General features: G+C 47.5%; 1 protein-coding gene across 2 annotated transcripts in view; it reads right to left on the bottom strand.

Annotated features, from left to right (window-relative positions):
- Window positions 1-20,720, bottom strand: part of ARRDC4 (arrestin domain containing 4) — a 31,693-nt gene extending 10,973 nt beyond the window's left edge. The window contains exons 1-3 of one of the 2 annotated variants that reach the window (XM_060259925.1): window positions 20,453-20,720; window positions 10,735-10,804; window positions 8,478-8,625 (exon numbers count right to left, since the gene is read on the bottom strand). In XM_060259925.1, coding sequence (XP_060115908.1) covers window positions 8,478-8,625; window positions 10,735-10,804; window positions 20,453-20,720 — 486 coding nt within the window. Of the gene's footprint in view, window positions 1-8,477; window positions 8,626-10,734; window positions 10,805-20,452 lie in introns of those variants that run through there. The other variant, XM_060259926.1, reaches the window with a different exon arrangement.
- Between the last annotated feature and the right edge of the window lie 674 nt (window positions 20,721-21,394).

Genomic DNA, 21,394 nt, shown 5'->3' with positions numbered 1-21,394 from the left:
CATTCACCTGCATTCTATTATTTTGGGAGAGGAAGAAGTTCTGTCTACCCGCTTCCTCAAGCTGTGCCTCATGTTATATGCCTGCCCTGCTCTTCCTTAGTTGTCTTTAAACAGAAAGGCGCAGATGTTTGATAATTGCGGAGAGGTAGCCATGTTTGTCTTCTGTAGTAAAATAACACAGAATAACACAGTTGACCATTTCTACTGCCTTTTTCTGAGCTGTTCCCCCCCCAGTTCTGAAGTATTCTTTTTGAGACCAAGCGATCAGGAGCTCCACAAGGTATTCCAGATGCAACCTCAAAATAGATCCATATACAAAGGCATTACTGCTATTGACAGGTTTATTTTCTATCCTTTCCCCCCCTAATCTCTAGCTTAATACTGGATTTCTCCCTAGGACTGCTGCACAGACGCAGTGTTTTAGTTGAATTATCCACCACAATCTCTTTCCCAGAGAGTCATTTCTAGTTCAGACGCTGGTCCCTGTGCAGATTTTTGTCCACTGTGAGCCACTTCCCCTGCTGAAGTTATGTGACATCCCAAGTCAACAACTGACACTTTTCAGATGTTCATGGCAATTATTACGATGATATGGTCCATGCGCACGAAGTCAAAAGGAACCGTAGAACACCTGCGCTCTCTGTTTGGATCCTAAGCGTTTGTGAGAGCGCCACTTAGACAATGGGTATTCACAGCTTCTCCTCTTAGCGGCTGATAGGCTGGAAGCAAAAACTGCTATGCCAGATAAGATACCCACTGCCCTTCCCTTCACTACAAGGACCTAAATACTTCCATCCTTATCTGCATGGAAGCGCTTCAGCTGACAACAGAGGCTACAGTCTAAAAGGAAAGCTGAGGAATTTCTTTTAGGAATCCATTGCAAACGTAAGAAAGGCAAAAACCCCCCCAACACACACACACACACACACAAATTGATCCGTCTCTGCAATTTCATGAAATGTCCACCATGTGCTGTGCTGCAATCCCAGACATCCCTACTGAAGCAATCAAAGCATTCTTTACAGATTATTTATTTGCTTCATTTGTATCCCACTTTTCTTCTCAATGGGGAACCGAAGCAGTTTACATTGTTCTCCTGCCCCCCATTTCATCCTCACAACAACCCTGGCAGGTAGGTTAGGTTGAGAGTGTGCAACTGGTTCAAGGTCACCCATCCTCCTTAGTTGTCTTTAAAGAGAAAGGCTCAGATGTTTGATAACTGCAGAGGGCTAGTTGTGTTTAGAATTGCAGAGTCTGACGAGACCTCCGGGGTCATTGAGTCCAACCCCCTGCGCAATGCAGGAAATTCAAAAATACCTCCCCCGACATCCTCAGTGACCCTTGTTCCATGCCCAAAAGATGGCCAAACCCCAAACCCTCCAGGATCTCTGACCAAACTGGACTGGAGAAAAATGGCTGCCTGACCCCAGAGTGGTGAACAGCATTTCCTTGGGTGTGTAAGAAAGGACTGCAAGAACTAAGCACTGATGCAACCCTTCCTGCCCTTCGTCTCGTGACCTGCCTAAGTTCAAAGAATCAACATTGCAATCAGATGGCCATCTCTCTCTCTCGGCTTGACTTCGTGAACGAAGATTTAAGAAAGGTGCAGTAGTCCACGTCTGCTGCAGGCTTGCTGGTGGCTGACAAGACCAATGCGGGACAGGCAGGTCCGGCCACAGTGGCTGCAGGGAATTCCGTACGTTTTTCATAAAGCCACATTCATGCATTACAGCCACATTCATGCATAAAGCCACATCCATGAATCGTTGCCCATGATTTGCTATTTTGGCTTTGTGGTTCTCTGAAGTCCCACTTATGTCGACTACTATTTGTGTGCTGTGCTTCACTAGACAGCTTTTCTGACTATCGACTGGGATCTAAAGGGGACGGTGTCAGCATCTATCAGCAGCGCCCCCCTCAAGCGATTATTCAGCAAGCAGCTAAGGCAGGCCCGACCACCCAGTTTGTCCACAACAAGGTTCCTAGGGCTAAATTAACCAAACTTTGGAGAACAAGGTCAACTAATATTTTAAATGACTATAGAAAATATGATCACTACCAGGGCCAGGCCATGCACAAAGAGGCAGAAATTCAAATGTTAGCCTTCACAAAGTTTATTTAAAGCTCTGTCATCAAGTGCTTTGAGGAGGTTATCTTACAGAAAGGCCTCAGAATTGCTTGCGACTAGCTGGAGAAAGGATCTAATGGATTGCTTTCTGGGTCCTTTCTCTTGTAGAAGAAGAAGAGATTGGATTTATACCCCACTCTTCACTACCTGAAGGAATCTCAGAGCGGCTTCCAATCTCCTTCTCCTTCCCACAACAGACACCAGGCTGTGAGGTAGGTGGGGCTGAGAGAGCTCTCACAGACGCTACCCTTGAGCAGAACAGCTTCTGACAGAGTTAGGACTGACCCATGGTCATTCCAGCAGCTGCAAGTGGAGGAGTGGGGAATCAAACCCAGTTCTCCCAGATAAGAGTCTGCATACCTCACCACTACACCAAACTGTACTAGATTCAGATACATTATGTCAGAAGTGAAACTGATAATTTAAAATGATTGCGCATGCACAAAAAAGCTTATACCCAGAATTAAACTTTGTTGGTCTTAAAGGTGCCACTGGACTCAAACTTTGTTCTGTTGCATCAGACCAACATGGCTGCCCACCTGAAACTATAACACCAAGCTTAGAGGAATTTAACAGAAAGGACCCAACAGGTAATTTAAGTCCAACTCTCATTTTAAGCCTCTCCTTAGCACCTCGCTTTCTATACCAAGGGTGGCCACATGTGGCTCTTTCACACATATGGTGTGGCTCTGGAAGCCCCCAGCACCTCACTGGCTGGCTTGGAGAAAGCATTTCTCTCTTGATTCTCCAAGCCAAATCAGCCAGTGGCTTGGAGAATGCATTTGAAGTTAAAGTTGCTTTCTTTCCACCTCTCCCTCCCCATCTATTTGCCTGCCTGCCTACCTGCTTTCCTTCCTTCCCGCCTTGTGGCTCTCAAACATCCGACGTGCCTGTTTTGCTTCTCTGTGGCTCTTATGTTAACCAAGTTTGGCCACCCCTGCTCTACACATTTGTCTAGGCAACCTGAGATGTCCTACAGAAAGAGAACCTTCAGGTTTTCTCTAACAATTTCTTTAAAAAGGTACTTTTCTTGGTGATTTGCCATTTTTCAAACTTTGGAGAACATCTAAGTTAAATGCAAAGTTATTCTACTGGATACAACACATTGCTGTAACAGAATCAGCCCACGTTTGAACATATGAACATATGAAGCTGCCTTTCAGTATGGACCCTTGGTCCATCAAAGTCAGTATTGTCTTCTCAGTATTGTCTACTCAGACTGGCAGCAGCTCTCCAGGGGCTCAAGCTGAGGTTTTTCACGCCTACTTGCCTGGACCCTTTTTGGAGATGCCAGGGATTGAACCTGGGACCTTCTGCTTCCCAAGCAGATGCTCTACCACTGAGCCACCGTCCCTCCCACTGTCCCTAGACAAACGTCCCTCATTTCTACTAAGCCGCCCAGAAAAACAGGTGAGCATTTCAATAATCATTACGAGAACAGGGTCAGCGTCCAAACAACTATAAAATCAGTTTTATGTGCTCAAGGAAACTTTGAACTTGTGCCTCTCCAGCAGCTTCCTAGCAAGCCACGTTTCAAATAAAATTTTTAGAGCTAGCTGGCAAAATGGGATGGATGGGGTGTCTGCTGTCCAAAACCAAATTTCAGTGCGCACACCCAAGTCTTTGGTCCCATCTATGGAATCTTTTTGGATTCAAGTCCAGATGCTTACTTTTTAAAAAACAAAAACGAAAACCCCCCCAACATAACCTGCTTTGAAAAGAAGGCAATAATGGTCCTCTTGATGTACTGAAAAAGCATCATCTTGTGTTTGAGACATTACTAGGGAGTCCTATGGTGTTATTGTGGATTCATTCATTTGGATTCAGCCATACACTGCAGCCTGATGATGAACAAAAACAAATTAATGTCGGAGTGCTCACAGCCAATGTTCCCTCTAAGCTGAGTTAGTGCAAGCTAGCTCACAATTTTTTTAGCCTCCGGCTCACACGTTTTGTCTCAGCTCAGGAAAAACGGCCCTAGAGCTAACCAATGTATGCAGTAGCTCACAACTTTAATGCCAGGAGCTCACAAAGTAGAATTTTTGTTCACATGACTCCATAGCTTCGAGGGAACATTGCTCAGTTATTACTGGGCACTGCCATAGGCTTGTCATTCGCATGCTGCCCAGTCATCCCTGGTCATTAGAATTTGTCCCAACTGGCAACTTAAGATTCTCTGATTTGCAAAACGTTGCCTAGCATGAATAAAGAGGAGAGAATCCATTGCACATTCCAGTTCACCGCTGATCGAATGTTAGTCAGCTTTTATGTCAGCCTAGGAGCCTCTTGATATGTCTTGCAAAATGTGCTGCTCTCTGCCATGTTGCTGTCAATCAAGATCTGCTAAATTAAAATACGGCTTGCGTATTGCCTGTTTTCAGAGTGGGGCTTTTGGATTCGGAAGGTGTTCGCTTAGTCTCTTCGAGTTTCCCTTGTCCAAAGGCAGTGAGACAACATGGGTGGAGAAGAACCCTATATGATTGCTGGCTTTTGATGAAGAATTGGCAAGATGGTATGGAAACTGCTTTTGTATGGGGCTTTTCCGAAGGCTAAGGAAAAGGCAAGCACTTTACTAATACTCAGAGAACGTCTATTATTCCACACACTCTTTGGCTGAGCTCTAGCAGTTAAAACAAATTCTGGGCTCAGTTTTAGCAAATCCTGACTCACACTCAGTCCAACAGGGCAAACAAAGAGAAGAAACATCGATGTTCCCCTCCAGTTCCTGTACACCTATGGATGTAGATAAGGAGTGGCCAAACTTGCCTAACTTAAGAATCACACAGAATAAACATCAGATGTTTGAGAGCCACAAGACATGAACGTTAGCTGTTTGGGAGAAGGAAGGAAGGAAGGAAGGAAGGAAGGAAGGAAGGAAGGAAGGAAGGAAGGAAGGAAGGAAGGAAGGAAGGAAGGAAGGAAGGAAGGAAGGAAGGAAGGAAGGAAGGAAGGAAGGAAGGAAGGAAGGAAGGAAGGAAGGAAGTAGATAGGGGGAAGGAGAGGTGGAAAGACAGCAACTTTAAATGCATTCTCCAAGCTGCCAGCTGCTTTGGAGGAGTGATTTAAAGAGAGAAATGCCTTCTCCAAGCTGGCCAATGGGGCAGTAGGGGCTTCAAGAGCCCCGTAATATGTGTGAAAGAGCCACATGCGGCTTCTGAGTCACAGTTTGGCCATCCCCGATGTAGATATTTTTGCTAAAACTGGCACTTTAGGTGAGAAACAGCAGCCACACTTTTCCTCCCACCCCATCCCCAAAGAGGCTTTTAACATTCTTGTCTCTGTTGGTAATCAGGTTGATTTTTTTTTCAGAGACTAGAAAACTACCTGCAAGGCCCAAATGCAGAACCGACCTAAACATTAAATTCTGTTGATGATCTGACAAGGTTATAATCATTCACACAGACTCGCCTGTAAGCAAGTATGATATTATCTTTTACGCTGGTCAATGAGCCATCTAAGCTTCACTTCTGATGTTCAGAAAGAAAAGAGACAACTGCTACATGGGGAAACATCAAAGAATGCGGAAAATAAGGCCTCGCTTCACCAAGATTATGTTGAAAAGTTATATGGGCCAAGTTTCTCCAAAGAAGCCTAATAAAAATGCAATAATGCCACACCATCCGGTCTAAGTATTCACTCTCAGGCATCATCCTGAGAATGAAAGAAAGGATTTAGTTTGTTGGTGGTGGAAAGTGTTGTCAATCACAGCCCACCTGCGGTGACCCTGTAGGCCGGAGTGGCCAAACTGTGGCTTGGGAGCCACGTGTGGCTCTTTCACACATATTGTGTGGCTCTCAAAGCCCCCACTGTCCCAGCCAACTCGAAGAAGGCATTTCTCTCTTTAAATCACTTCTCCAAGACAAGTCAGCCAACGGCTTTGATAATAATAATAATAATAAATTTATTTATTTTATAAATATAATAATAATAAATTTTTATTTATACCCCGCCCTCCCCGCCAAGGCAGGCTCAGGGCGGCTTACAAGACATGGTACATAAGCCATGATATAATAAAATCAGAAGAATAACAATTAAAATACAATTCCTAAATTTAAGTTAATTAAGTTAATATCTAAAAACAGAGTAACTTAATGGTGCTACACTCTCAGTACATATATAAGAATGGCTTAACGGTATTGTCAAGGCAAGTTGGTTTTACAGGCCCTACGGAACTGCTTAAGATCCCGCAGGGCACGCACCTCCTCTGGCAGCTGGTTCCACCATTGGGGTGCCATTACCGAAAAGGCCTGCTCCCTTGTTGTTTTTAGCTTGGCCTCCTTTGGCCCATGGATTTTCAGAAGATTTTGTGAACTAGATCTCAGTGCCCTCTGGGGAACATATGGAGAGAGACGGTCCCTAAGGTAGGCAGGTCCTCGGCCATATAGGGCTTTAAAGGCAATAACCAGCACCTTGTAGCGAACTCGGTACACAATTGGCAGCCAGTGCAGTTCCCGCAGCCTAGGCCGCATATGTTCCCACCGAGGTAGTCCCATCAGCAGTCTGGCCGCTGCATTCTGCACTAGCTGCAGTTTCCAAGTTCGGTACAGGGGCATTTTAAGTTAAAGTTGCTTTCTTTCCGCCTCTTGTTCCCCTCCCCACATCTATTTGCCTTCCTTCCTTCCTCCCCCCCCTCTCCCTCCATGGCTCTTAAATATCCGGCGTTCATGTTTTGCAGCTCTCAGACATCTGACGTTCATGTCTTGTGGCTCTCAGACATCTGACATTTGTTTTATGTGACTCTTAGCTTAAGCAAGTTTGGTCACCCCTGCTGTAGGCCTTTCAAGGCAAGAGACAAACAGAAGTGGGTTGCCACTGCAAGATCCTGGGCTTCCTTGGTTGCCTCCCATCTAGCTACCAACCAGGGTTAGCTTTCAATATTTGATGAGATTAGTTCTCACCATATTTTTTTTTCTTGTGCAGCATTTAGCCTGATCTAGTTCTCTACAGTACAGTATTGCCAATGATTAGAGCTCAATGTTTTAATGTAAGAAAATAATAATTAAAGAGGATCCGAGGTAGGTCTACCCATGTACACATGCACTTAATATAGGAAAATGGCACACAGACATGGAAAGACACGTTAACAACTGCCAGAGTGTCAATCACAGGCTGGGAGTGACTAACAGCTCTCCATATTTATTATTTTATAGCTTACTATTACCAGGGGCTCAAGTTTCTTGTGACCTATAATGAGTGTTCCCTCCGAGCTGAGTTAATGTGAGCTAACGCAGAGTTTTTTAGCCTCCGGCTCACTCATTGTTGTCTTAGCTCAGGAAAAAAATGGCTCCAGAGCAAACTAATTTATGCAGCAGCTCACAACTTTAATGCCACTCGCTCACCAAGTAGAATTTTTGCTCACAAGACTCTATGGCTTAGAGGGAAGAAAAAGAAGACTGCAGATTTATACCCCGCCCTTCTCTCTGAATCAGAGAGGCTTACAATCTCCTTTATCTTCTCCTCCCACAACAGACACCCTGTGAGGTGGGTGGGGCTGAAAGGGCTCTCACAGCAGCTGCCCTTTCAAGGACATTCTCTGCCAGAGCTATGGCTGACCCAAGGCCATTCCAGCAGCTGCAAGTGTAGGAGTGGAGAATCGAACCCTGTTCTCCCAGATAAGAGTCCACACACTTCACTACTCCGGGGTTGGATCAAGGAGAATTGAGCTGCTTCTCAAAGAGGAGCGGACCAGAACCTCTGTTCTCTGAGAGCCAGTTTGATGTAGTGGTTAAGTGTGTGGACTCTTATCTGGGAGAACCGGGTTTGATTCCCCACTCCTCCACTTGCACCTGCTGGAATGGCCTTGGGTTAGCCATTAGCCCTGGCAGAGGTTGTCCTTGAAAGGGCAGCTGCTGTGAGAGCCCTCTCAGCCCTACCCACCTCACAGGGTGTCTGTTGTGGGGGGAGGAAGATATAGGAGATTGTGAGCCGCTCTGAGTCTCTGATTCAGAGAGAAGGGCGGGGTATAAATCTGCAATTCTTCTTCAATTCAATTCTTCTTCTTGTTCTGGGCAGAGAAGGCGACACTACTACACCAGACTGGGAGCATTGTCTGCAACTGAGTTAGTCTGGTCAAAGTTTGTTCTTTTCAGCTTCCATGACTGCCTATCAGAGCAATCCTGCTCCAACTTTTTTGGCAGGCACAGCTTTGCAGGCCAGGCATGCCTATCAGTAGTGCTGAAAAAAAAAAAGAGAACAATCAGCATGTGCAATTCAGCAACCGAAGGCTATTTATAGAGCACGCTTCGGAGGGAGCTTAGAGGCATTGCGAAGTCAGAAAAGCAACGCACCGGATTCAAACAGGGTTGCGGCTGGGGCAGAATGGAAGAAGCGCCGCCGGGGCTGCCCTTACCAGTAAAGCTGGTGAATTGACATCGATGTGGTTGATAACCTGGAACTCCCTCTTGACAGTCTGACTGGGGGCCGCTGGCCTTTCCAGGGTCGCTCTCACGCAGTACTGAATGCTGCCGTACTTTCCGGCGAAAGAGGTTGCCAGGGGTCTGAACGCAAAGTCAAAGAAAAACAATTCCCGTTTAAAAGCTTGGCACGTTTCTCACGAGGCAAGACACAGCTGATTATACCTCGCCTTGCCACCCCGAGGGGAAATAACAACTCGCCGGGTGCATTCATGAAGGTGTTTAGGTGATGATGGACGGGAACTTGTGACGCACTGTGTGCATTCCAGGTCTGTGAATGGGTTATGCAGAGCACCGCTTGGCTTCCTCCGTGGCTCAGGTGTCATTAAAATAGTTGGCCGCCTGTGGCAATTGTGAAGAAATGCGTTCAGTACAAGGGCTGGGCAGAAGCTTCCATGGTTCAGGGAGTGAAGAAGCTCTCCTCCTTCATGCTGTCTTGCCCTGTCCCCGCCCCCCACAAAGAAGATATTGGATTTATATCCCACCCTTCACTCTGAATCCAAGTCTCAGAGCAGCTCACAAACTCCTTTACCTTCCTCTCCCCACAACAAACACCCTGTGAGGTGGGAAGAAGAAGATATTGGATTTATATCCTGCCCTCCACTCCATCTCAAGAGTCTCAGAGGAGCTCACAATCTCCTTTACCTTCCTCCCCCACAACAAACACCCTGTAAGGTGGGTGGGGCTGAGAGGGCTCTCACAGCAGCTGCCCTTTCGAGGACAATTCCTACAAGAGCTATGGCTGACTCAAAAGCCATTCCAGCAGCTGCAAGTGGAGGAGTGGGGAATCAAACCCGGTTCTCCCAGATAAGAGGCCGCGCACTTAATCACTACACCAAACTGGCTTAGGAACCCTGCTTGTCCCAGTCAATAAGAACCAGGATAAGAGGACTCCTAAACTTCAAATCCTTCTTCCCAGGGGTTCTTTTCTACTGGTGAAAAACAAGCCCTCCGTGTGAAAATAAAATCCAGCCCAGAGTCCTGAAAAGCTATGAACTATGATGCCTGAATCTTTTATTTATGTCCAAATACGATATTGGACAAGCAGCACACGCTAGCTGCTGCCTTCGCTCAGCTTCCTCTTCTGCCAAGTTACAACAAACCATTGCTGGTGCAGAGGAGAAGACTGCAGCAGTCAGAAAGAAGACACCGTTTCCACAAGGCTCCCCACCATGGCACTGCTGTGCTCTGTTCCATATTTCTCCCCCCATGCCTACCCCTCGAAAGAATTAGGAACTCTGCTTATCCCAGTCAATAAGAACCAGGATAAGACAACTCCTAAACTTCAAATCCTTCCTCCCAGGAGCTCTTCTCTACTGGGTGATAAACACTTTCAAACTCTGAATATGAAGCAAAATTATATTAGATATGAACAGGGATAGTTTTGTAGAAACATAGGTGGTGGAACTCATTAGCATATACTCCCCCACCCCCAGCCAAAAGCAACACGATGCAACAAAGGAGAGCCCTGGGCGAGCGAGGTCTGCTTGGGCTGGCTAGAGATCCAGCCAGCCCAAGCAGGCGTTGCTCACCTGGGGCTCTTCTGGGCTGCCCCCATCAGTCAAAAGGCCAGCAATCCACCCGCTGCCCAGAATCACATAAGAAGTGGGAAAAGGGTGGTGTGGGCTTCTCCAGGGGTTAATGAGGGCTGCTGGGGGTGTGGCAAAGCCTCTGGTGGCTGGCTGGCTGCCCGCTCTCCTAATCCAGCGATTGTTATGCAACTGCACCTACTATTCAATGGACAAGGTAGGTGGGGAGGAAGAGGGGGAACCCTCAGAAAGCTTCAGGAGCTGCGTTCCTGTGAGTTCCTGCTGAATCTGAGGCCTGGACTTGAGACAGAATTTGGATTTTGGGGAACTAAATAGAATCCATTCTGGTCATACCTGTCCATTGTTTTCAAAGAACATTTCCCATCACATTCTTTTAAAACTTTTCTTTTAAAGAATGATTTGGTTGCCCTATAATGGAATTGTTCAAGGGAACACTTTTATACAAGGAACAAGATTATAGTGTAACACATATTATCTTCTTTGTTTTCCAACTATCGTTATTCTATAGCTTAGGCTGTTTTTATTGCATTGCATTTAGATTTTGTAACCACCTTGAGTCACAGTGAAAAGTGGAGTATAAAGTATATAAATAAAAGATGCATAATTAAAATCAGTATCCCAAAACGGTATGGGATTCACTTACTGCTGGGGGAGCTGAAAGCTGAAAGGGAATTCATGTTTTCCAGCTTCTAATAGGATTAAGTCCTCCTCACCTGCAGCAGAAAGAAAAGGGAGTTTTATTGGCCGAACCCACATCACATCACAACGGTGACAGAAGCAGAGAGTGAAACTGGTAGCACCTATCGCTTGTGGGTTCGCACAAGCAGCAAAGTACGGCCAATGGCTGCCCGCCAAATTAAAAGCAGCCAATGGCTGAAGACGGAATTTAGTTTTAAGGAGCTGGAAGTGGTTCGGGATTCACAGACACCATGAGAACGGCAATCTGTTGACCCACACTCCTCATTGTTCAAAGCAGGTTTTTGTAAAAGAAGTCAAAGTGATAGGCTCACACTGTGAGCGCTGAGCCCTCTTTCAAACCACCTTCAACTATGGAAACCACGCCCCCTCATCATGCTTTAAAAAATGTCAACCCAACACTTAAGTTAATGAATGAATGAACTTGACAGTCCTACAAGAGAAAGAGCAGGTAAGAAAGCACAATAACAAAAGGTTAAGGATAAAGTATATAGGAAGTGGATATAAGAACTGGCAGCTATTGTTCTAGACCAGGGGTGGCCAAACTGTGGCTCAGGAGCCACAAGTGGCTTTCACACATATTGTGTGGCTCTCGAAGCCCCCATTGCCCTTGTTGGCTACCTTGGAGAAGGCACTTGTCTCTTTAAATCACTTCACCAAGGCATCCAGTGGCTTGGAGAATGCATTTAAAGTTAAAGTTGTTGTCTTTACACCTCCCCTCCCCCTCATCTATTCGCTTTCTTTCCACCTTTCTTACCACCCTTCCTTCCTTTCTGTTTTGCGGCTCTCAAGCATCTGACGTTCATGTCTTGTCGCTCTCAAACATTTGATGTTTATCCTAAGCGGCTCTTATGTTAAGCAAGTTTGGCCACCCCTGTTCTAGACAGAAATCAGCGTTGCCGCATTCCTTCTCCACCTACTTCCAACTTCTGTAAAATGCCAGGGTAGCCCAATTGTGACCTGATGAATTCTTGAAGGATAGTCTGACGGTGACCCAATGAAGTTCACAGATCCCTGCCCTGGATAGTTGCAATACCCATATAACATCACGGCTTGCGCGGATGCACTGGTCCAATATGCAATCCTCTACATTCGAAGGCTTTGCACAGGGGGGCATAAGATTATGGATAATTTGCATGTAGTGGAAAGTGCCGTCAAGTTGCAGCTCAGTTTCGACAACCCTATAAGGTTTTCAAGGCAAGAGATGAAGAGATGTGGTTCGCCACTGCCTTCCTCTGTGTAGTTCTGCTCACTGTACTCCATTCCACTGTCTGATGAAGTATGCAAGCGTATAAAAGCTTAAAGGTAAAGGCGGTCCCCTGCGCAAGCACCACTCGTTTCCGACTCTGGGGTGATGTCACATCATGACGTTTTTACGGGGTGGCTTGCCATTGCTTTCCCCTGTCATTTACACTCCCGCCCCCCCCCCCCAGCAAGCTGGGTACTCATTTTAACGACCTCGGAAGGATGGAAGGCTGAGTCAACCTTGGGCCAGCCACCTGAACCCAGCTTCCGCCGGGATCGAACTCAGGTCATGAGCAGAGAGTTCGGACTGCAGTACTGCAGCTTTACCACTCTGTGCCACGGGGCTCCTCAAATGAAAGCTTACATTCTGAATAAAACTTTGTTGGTCTTAAAGGTGATACTGGACTCCTACTTTGTTCTACTGCCTCTGCGTAGCAACCCTCGACTTCCGTCCAAGTACTAACCAAGTCAGCCCTGCTTAGCTTCTGAGATCCGTCGAGTTTAGGCTAGCTTAGTCCATCCAGGTCAGAAGCATTTAGCAGAACACTTATGAACATATGAAGCTGCCTTATACTGAATCAGACCTTTGGTCCATCAAAGTCAGTATTGTCTTCTCAAACTGGCAGCGGCTCTCCAGGGTCTCAAGCTGAGGTTTTTCACTCCTATTTGCCTGGACCCTTTTTTGGAGATGCCAGGGATTGAACCTGGGACCCTTCTGCTTACCAAGCAGATGCTCTACCACTGAGCCACCATCCCTTCTAAGAAGAGTCCTCCCTCTCTCAAAGCAGGCAATGTTCTTGCTGCTTGAAGTCCGGCCTGATGTACTTGCTAGAGTATACTATACAAAGGTTGTATCGCTTTCTGAAAAACAGCTCTTAAGCCATGTGTACATTTGCAGATAAAGGGGGGGGGGGGAGGCTGTGTACTGATAACGGTTGAAAAACAGCCTATAGTGAGATCCCTAGAAAGAAAAGGTTTAAAAAGAAACCTTGCTGCTGGTGAAGGGCAAACAGCTTCTGAGCTACTGCTCAACAGAATCTGAACTGCCAAAGCCACAGGATGGCAGCCCAACCCGTGGCTTTGCCACATGGTGTTTAGAACTAGGGCTACAGCTTACTGCCCTAACCATTTCAGCTCAATTTACCTCTTAGAAACTTGTGGGCAGCAACTTCCTTAACCATGCACTCAACCACTACACCAAACTGGCTCTCTTGCACTCTGAAACGTCTATATGCTGCCCTGACCTGGATAGCCCCAGTTTTCTGAAGCTAAGCAGGGCCAATGTTGGCAGGTACTTGGAGACCTCCTTGGAATACCAGGGCAGGGAGGCAGAGGCAGGCTGCATCAAGCCACTTCTCAGAACGGGATAGAGAAGGCAGAGAAAGAACTACTTTTCTCCCTTTCTCACAATACAAGAACTCGTGGGCACTCAATGAAATCGATGAGCAGACAAGTTAGAACAGATAAAAGGAAGTATGTCTTCACCCAAAGGCTGATTAACATGTGGAATTCACTGCCACAGGAGGTGGTGGCAACTACAAGCATAGACAACTTCAAGAAGAGATAAGATGGAGCAGAGGTCCGTCAGTGGTTATTAGCCGCAGCGTATTGTTGGAACTTTCTGTCTGGGGCAGTGATGCTCTGTATTCTTGGTGCTTGGAAGGGGCAACAGCGCAAGGACTTCTAGTGTCCTGGTCCCGATGATGGACCTCCTGATGGCACCTGGGTTTTTTGGCCACTATGTGACACAGTGTTGGACTGGGTGGGCCACTGACCTGATCCAACATGGCTTCTCTTATGTTCTTATGTCTCCATGCCCCTGTAGGGGTCGCCAGGAGTTGCCATGACTTCTAAGCATGCATGTGTGAACACACACACACAAAATTTTAAAAAAAGACACATTCATGTGCTCAGCTCCCCATTTAGGGTACAGAACAGCAGTACTATGCATCCTAATCTAGAGTCTTAAATGTAGAAAGCGGGTAAGAAACCACCAGCGTTTCCCCAAACCCCCTTCTAAGAGCCAGTAGCCTGCTGCTGAATTGCTAATGAGCAATTAAACTGTACGATCCACACCACTTGTGCGCCCGACAGCAACTAAGTACTTCTGCCTAGTCCTTGGCGGCACATACCTTAAGGATCTGTCACTTGTGCTACACCTTGTCATACTTGTCAAGGCAGCTTTAGCTGAAAGTGGGCTGGTCGAGTCTTGGGGCTACTTCCTGAAGGACAAGCGCAATCATTCCTGCCCTCTGAGGAAAGCTTGTAGGACGAATGCAGGATTCAGCTTAAAAGCCACATGAGCAAAGGTGGGTTTTGCCTTGGAAGAAGCACTGTATCTGGGGAACTAGGAGTGATTTCAAAGTGGTGATATCCCAAGGAACCTCAGGGCATACACCGCCATGGGGAGGGACGGTGGCTCAGTGGTAGAGCATCTGCTTGGTAAGCAGAAGGTCCCAGGTTCAATCCCCGGCATCTCCAAAAAGAGTCCAGGCAACTAGGCGTGAAAATCCTTAGCTTGAGACCCTGGAGAGCTGCTGCCAGTCTGGGAAGACCATACTGACTTTGATGGACCAAGGGTCTGATTCAGTATAAGGCAGCTTCATATGTTCATATGCTCAAACTACCTCAAACCTAGCTTCCCCACTGTGCCTAGGCCCCCAGCCATAACTGATCATGCAAAGTTAGGGTTCAAATCTCACTGCTAATTAGTGCCTTGTTCCCAAACTCTAGCAAGGGTGGCCAAACTTGCTTAACGTAAGAGCCACATAGAATAAACGTCATGTCTAAGAGCTGCAAAGCATGAACTTCCCATGTTTGAGAGCTCGAGGAAGGAAGAAAGGAACGCAGGCAGGCAAATAGATGGAAGGGAGATGGAGGTGGAAAGAAAGCAACTTTAAGATTAAATGCATTCTCCAAGCCACAGGTTGGCTTGGCTTGGAGAAGTGATTTAAAGAGACAAATGCCTTCTCCAAGTTGGCCGATGGTGAGGTGGGGCTTCGAGGACCACACAATATGTGTGAAAGAGCCACATGTAGCTCCCAAGCCACAGCTTGGCCACCCCTGCTCTAAGCCAAGCCCTTTTGCATCCTGTAATCCATGCGTTTACAGACACATGAGCTGTAATAAGAATGAATGGAAGTGAGGCTTTAAGTGTCATGCCCTAAAGACTAGACTGCTCCATTTTCCTTGAGCAGTTACAGGAGCAAGGCCTAATCTTTTCAGGGTGCCAAACAAGAAAGCGATCACTGGCATTGCAGAATATAGTCTGGAAGTACCCCCATCATGTGAATGTGATTTCATTAGGGTAGGGGGTGGGGACAAACCACATTCTATGCCCCTATTTCTAAAACAAGAACCATGGGAGTGAATTTCCTTAACAGAAGACCTTTATTCACCACTTCCCTTCCCTCACTGGCACATAATAAACGCTAGAGCACCACACAGACTAGAAATGCTATAAAAATGACAAGCAGAAATTGTAAGATGGTAGCCATGTATGGAAAAGAGCAGGAAGCAAAGCCAGAGAAAAGATTCTGCCATTTGGAGCCAGTCTGGTGCGGTGGTGAAGTGTGCAGATTGTTATCTGGAAGAACCGGGTTTGATTCCCCACTCCTCCACTTGCAGCTGCTGGGATGGCCTTGGGTCAGCCATAGCTCTGGCAGAGGTTGTCCTTGAAAGGGCAGCTGCTGTGAGAGCCCTCTCAGCCCCACCCACATCTGTTGCGGGGGGAGGAAGGTAAAAGAAATTGTAAGCAGCTCTGAGACTCTGATTCAGAGAAGGGCAGGATATAAATCTACGGTCGTCATCTTCTTGTTGTTTCAAGCGTTACTCACTTTGGTTTTAAAGTGGTTGCTCCACATATAACATAAGCTTCTAATACAATCAAAACTTTCAGATGCTGAGCCAAACGGAAACTATGAGGTATTATCTGATGTCATACATACTCATCTAGGATGACTTCTACTGCTGAAGGCAAAGCTGCCAGAAAGCATTTTTTAAAAATTAAAGTGCATTATATGTCTATCCAGGCTTGAGAGCCGGTTTGGTGTAGTGGTTATGTGCGCAGACTCAGATCTGGGAGTCTGATTCCCCACTCCTCCACTTGCAACTGCTGGGTGACTTTGGGTCAGTCACAGTTCTTGAAAGAGCTGGCCCCTCAAGAGTAGTTGCTGCGTTTCTGCTCAAAAAAAGTCCTGCTCACAGGCAATACTCCCTCTAGACTGTGGAGTCTTGTCAGCAAAAATTCTACATTGTGAGCTACTGGCATTAAAGATATGAGTTACTCCATAAATTAGTTTGCTCCGAGGCCATTTTTCCTGAGCAAAGACAAAAATGTCTGAGATGGAGCTAAACAATGGTGAGCTAGCTCACGCTAACTCAGCTTAGAGGGAACACTGCTCACAGGGTGTCTGTTATGGGGAGAAGAAGGGAAGGGGATTGTAAGCTGCTATGAGATTCTGAGTGAAGGGAGTGGTATAAATCCGAACTCTTCTCTTCTTCTGTGTAGCAGCAGACAATGGCAAACCATCTCTGAATGTCTCTTACATTGAAATCCCTACAACAGGGGTGGCCAAGCTGTGGCTTAGGAGCCACATGTGGCTCTTTCACACAAGTTGTGTGGCTCTCAAAGCCCCCACTGCCCCATCAGGCAGCTTGGACTCTTTATAGCTTGGACTCTTTAAATCAATTTGCCAAGCCAGCCAGCCAGCCAGCGCCTTGGAGAATTCATTTAAAGTTCTTTCCTTTCACCTCTCTCTGCCCTCCTTATTCTCCCATCTATTTTCCTTCCTTCCTTCCCTACCTACCTACATTTGACTTTTATTCTATGTGGCTCTTAAAGCAAGTTTGGTCACCCCTGCCCTACAAGGTCACTTTAAGTTGGGCTGACAAGGTCTCATTTATATCAGATCTGGCCCTCTTAACAAATGAGTTCGACACCTCTGCACAACAGCCTACCGGGAACTTGAAGAACATACATTTTCTCCCAGACTGGTACTGCAAACACAAGATTAAAGCACCTGGCAAGCCACAGTTTTTGGGTATGTTTTGCATCTGTTGTAGAGAGAACAGACCCATTCTAACTAGAACTATCCCAAGCTCAATGGGATGGGCCGTTTTTGACACCAGCGTAAGAAAGAAGGCATTTGCAACTACCTTTTCAGTGTAAGAATGGGGGTCAGGTGAAGAATATCTGCTTTGCATGTGGAAGGTCCCATGTTCATTCCTCAGCATCTCCAGGTAAAATGGATCAGGACTTTAAAATGAAATACATTTTAAAAAGTAAATTAGGTGGACAAGAAGATCTTAACCCTACTTGCTAGCAATAGGGCAATTAACAGACAGCTCATGTTTTACCACTGAGCCATGAAGACTTTAACATCACCTACTGCCTGGTTCTTTAAGCTGGAGATGCTGGGAACTGAACATGGGAACTTCTGCATGCAAAGCAGTGGTTTACTGGGATCCGTATTGTCTACTCTGATTATCAGCCGCTCTCCCTGATACTTTTCAGTGGACATGCCAGGAATTGAACCTGGGATCTTCTGCATGCATGCCAAGCAGATGCTCTTCCACTGAGCCACAATGCCTTCCTTAGTAATAAACACACACGAAGCTGCCTTATACTGAATCAGACTCTTGATCCATCAAGGTCAGTACTGTCTACTCAGACTGGCAGCAGTTCTCCAGAGTCTCAGGCGGAGGTCTTTCTCATCACCTCCTACCTGCTCCTTCTCACTGGAGATCCTAAGGATTGAACCTAGGACTTCCTGCATGCCAAGCAGATGTGCTACCACTGAGCCAATGCCAGCAACCTTCCTTCCACATCCCATTTTTACATCCTCAAACTGCTCCAGGTAGCAAACCAGTTATCTGTTGGGTGAATACATGAGCACATGAAGGTGCCTTATACTGAATCAGACTCCTCATCCATCAAGGTCAGACTAGTGTGAGTAGTCTACTCCAGGGTCTTGAGCAGAGGTCTTTCACATCACTTCCTACCTAGTCCTTTCAAATGGAAATGCTGGGTGAATCTAGGACTTTCTGCATGCCAAGCAGATGCCCAATCACTGAGCCATGGCCTTTCTCAAATGGAGATCAGTTGCAAAGATCCTCCAGGCCCCACCTGGAGGCTGGCAACCAGTGTTCCCTCTAAGCTGAGTTAGTGTGAGCTAGCTCACAGATTTCTAGCCCCCGGCTCACACATGTTTGTCTTAGCTCAGGAAGGATGACTCCGGAGCCAAACTAATTTATGCCTTCGCTAGCAGCTTTAATGCCAGTAGCTCACGTAGTAGAATTTTTGCTCACAAGACTCCAGTTTAGAGGGCTGTGAAAACAGCCTCAAACTGTTCCACTGATAGGCAGATCAATTATGTATTAGATAAATACATAAATGCACGGGGATGCCTTATATACTGACTCATTCAGACATCTAGTCCATCAAAGCCAGTATTGCCAACTAAAGTTGGCAGCAGCTCTGGAGTCTCAGGCAGAGGTCTTTTACATCAGGCATTACCTGGTGCTTTTAACTGGAGACACTGGGGACTGAACATGGCACCTTCTGTATGCCAAGCAGTGATCTATTGTGGTCACTACTGTCAACTCAGCTTGGCAGAGCTCTCTGGCATTCACATCACCCACTGCCGAGTCCTTTTAACTGGAGATGCCAGGAATTGAACCTGGCACCTTCTGCATGCCAAGCAGCGGTCTATGGTAGTACTGTCAAGCCAGGTTGGCAGCAGCTCTCTGGGGGTCTCAGGCTGAGGTCCTTCACATCACCCACTGCTTGGTCCTTTTAACCAGTGATACTTGGAATTGAGCCTAGGACCTTCTGAGAGCCAAGTAGTGGTCTATTATGGTTAGTATTGTCAACTCACAGTTCACTGAGGCCTCAAGCTGAGGTCCTTCACATCACCCACTGCCTGGTCTTCATAACTGGAGACCCAAGGGATTGAACATGGGACCTTCTGCACACAAAGCAGTGGTTACTGTGGTCAGTATTGTCTACTTAGCTTGGCAGCAGCTCTCTGAAGGTCCCAGACTGAGGTCCTTCCCATCTCCCACTACCTGATCCGTTTAACTGGAAATGACAGGGATTGAACCTGGGACCTTCTGCACACAAAGCAGTGGTTATTATTATTAAGCACACAAACACACTTAAGGATTAAAAAAACCTTAAAATAAAAAAACTTAAAATAAAACATGCTTAAAACATTAGCACTCGTTGGTCTTAAAGGTGCTTTCTTTGTATCTCTCCTGTGGGATCCAGGGAACTGGGCAAAGGAAGCTCTGGCTCTTTCCTTCCTTCCCCAGGGGAACAGGAGGGCAAGGAGCCTCAGCCAACAGAAGGAAGAGACTTGGTTCAGTAGTAGTGTTCCCTCTAAGCTGAATTAGCGTGAGCTAGCTCAGATTTTTAGCCTCTAGCTCGCACATTTTTGTCTCAGCTCAGGAAAAATGGCCCCTGAGCAAACTAATTTATGCAGTAGCTCACAACTTGAATGCCAGTAGCTCACAACTTTAGTACCAGTAGCTCCCAAAGTAGAATTTTTGCTCACAAGAACCTGCAGTTTAGAGGGAACATTGCTAGCTCTGCTGCGTGATTGAGAGAGCCTGGCAAAGCAAGCTGTGATACTGATGGAAGCAAGAGAGATGGAGAAGGAGGCAGATGACAGCTCAGGGGCCTGATAGAAGCCTTTCAGGGCCCTGATTTGGACCCCGGGGGCTACATGTTTGACACCCCTGCTCTATCTGATCCTTTTGAGCGGAGGTGCCTGGGACAGGGTTGCCAAGTCCAATTCAAGAAATATCTGGGGACTTTGGGGGTGGAGCCCGGAGACATTAGGGGTGGAGCCAGGAGCAAGGTTGTGACAAGCATAATTGAACTCCAAACGGAGTTCTGGCTATCACATTTAAAGGGACTGCACCCTTTTTAAATGCATTTCTTCCATTGGAAATAATTAAGGACAGGGACATCTTCTTTGGGGTCCCACGGAATCGGACCCTCTGGTCCAATCTCGGTGGGCATTTTGGGGAGACATTTCCATAGATATTTCCCTCCCCCCCCTCCCGCTTTCTGATGACCCTGAAGGGGGGGTGAAGACCTCCAAACCGGGGGATCCCCTGCAAATGGCTTAATGTTTTAGAATTTAAATGTATTAACTATCCTAACTGTTTTTATGCTTACATTCTATTTATGTCAAATTCTTATGTTGTGAGCCGCCCTGAGCCACTTGTTGGGAAGGGCGGGATATAAATCATAAAATAAACAAACAAACCTAGCCTGGGATCGAACCCGCGACCTTCTGCGCGCGAGGCGGTCCCTCCATCCCCGAGCCCCCCCCCAGCCTGCCGAAGCCCCGCCCCTCGCCGCCCTGGCCCCGCCCCTCGCTGCCCTGGCCCCGCCCCCTCCTTCTCCTCACCGTCTCGCCTCAGCAGCTCCTGGCGGACGTCGAGGTAGGGCACTTGGGCCTCCAGGCCGGCGGCGTCGACTGAGGAGGGAGCGGCAACGGCGGCGCCTTCGCTCCAAGCGGTCCTGGCGCGGCCGGCGGCTTCGAGGCGGAGGGCTCGGGCGGCCAGCGGGGCGGCCAGCTCGAGCGCCACCTGCCCGGAGACCGTCTCGCCCGCCCCGTAAGCGCCGCCCGCCGGCTCGCTCAGGGCCAAGGCCAGCGCGCTAACCGGCGGCGGCATCCCCGCGCCTCAGCCGGGCCGGACCGTCCCGGCGGCAACTGGCGCGGCTGTTGGAGCGAAACCGCTGAGGGGACTGGCGGCAGGTCCCGCCCCCTCCGCCATCCTCCTCCGCGTGCCGCCCATTGGCTGCAGGTGACAGCGGGCCGGCGGCGTGATCGCCGCGCTCCGTCCAATCGCGGCGGCCCGGGGGCGCGTGGACAGGGCCGCGATTGGGCTGGCCGAGGCAGGCTCCGGGAGCGGCGGCCAATCGGAGCGAAGGGGATGCCATGTGCACGGGGTGTGTGCGTAAACAGGCGTGGGAACCTTTTTGAGTCCACGGAACAAGAGAGAATCGCGTCTGTTGCAGCTCTTTGAGGTGTTGCTGGATTCCCGTATTCTGAAAAGCGAAAAAGACTGAATGACTGACTGCTTTATACAGGTTGCCAACCTCCAAGTCATCTGCGGCTGGAGATCTGCTATTACAGCTGATCTCCAGATGACCAATATCAGCTCCCCTGGAGAAAATGGTTGCTTTGAAAGGCGGACCTCATACCCTGCTTCACCCCTTCTCCACCCCAAACTGTGTCCTCCCCAGACTCAGTAAATCTCCTGCTAAGGCAGGCAACCCTGTTCTCTTCCTATTTAAGCTATGATCATTGTTGTTGTTCAGGAGGAATATTCCCAGGGCTTTTTTT

This window comes from Heteronotia binoei, chromosome 19, assembly GCF_032191835.1.
Source record: "Heteronotia binoei isolate CCM8104 ecotype False Entrance Well chromosome 19, APGP_CSIRO_Hbin_v1, whole genome shotgun sequence".
Taxonomy (NCBI): Eukaryota; Metazoa; Chordata; class Lepidosauria; order Squamata; family Gekkonidae; genus Heteronotia; species Heteronotia binoei.
The sequence above is the reverse complement of the archived record's forward strand: the minus strand, read 5'-3'. Positions and strand labels throughout refer to the sequence as shown.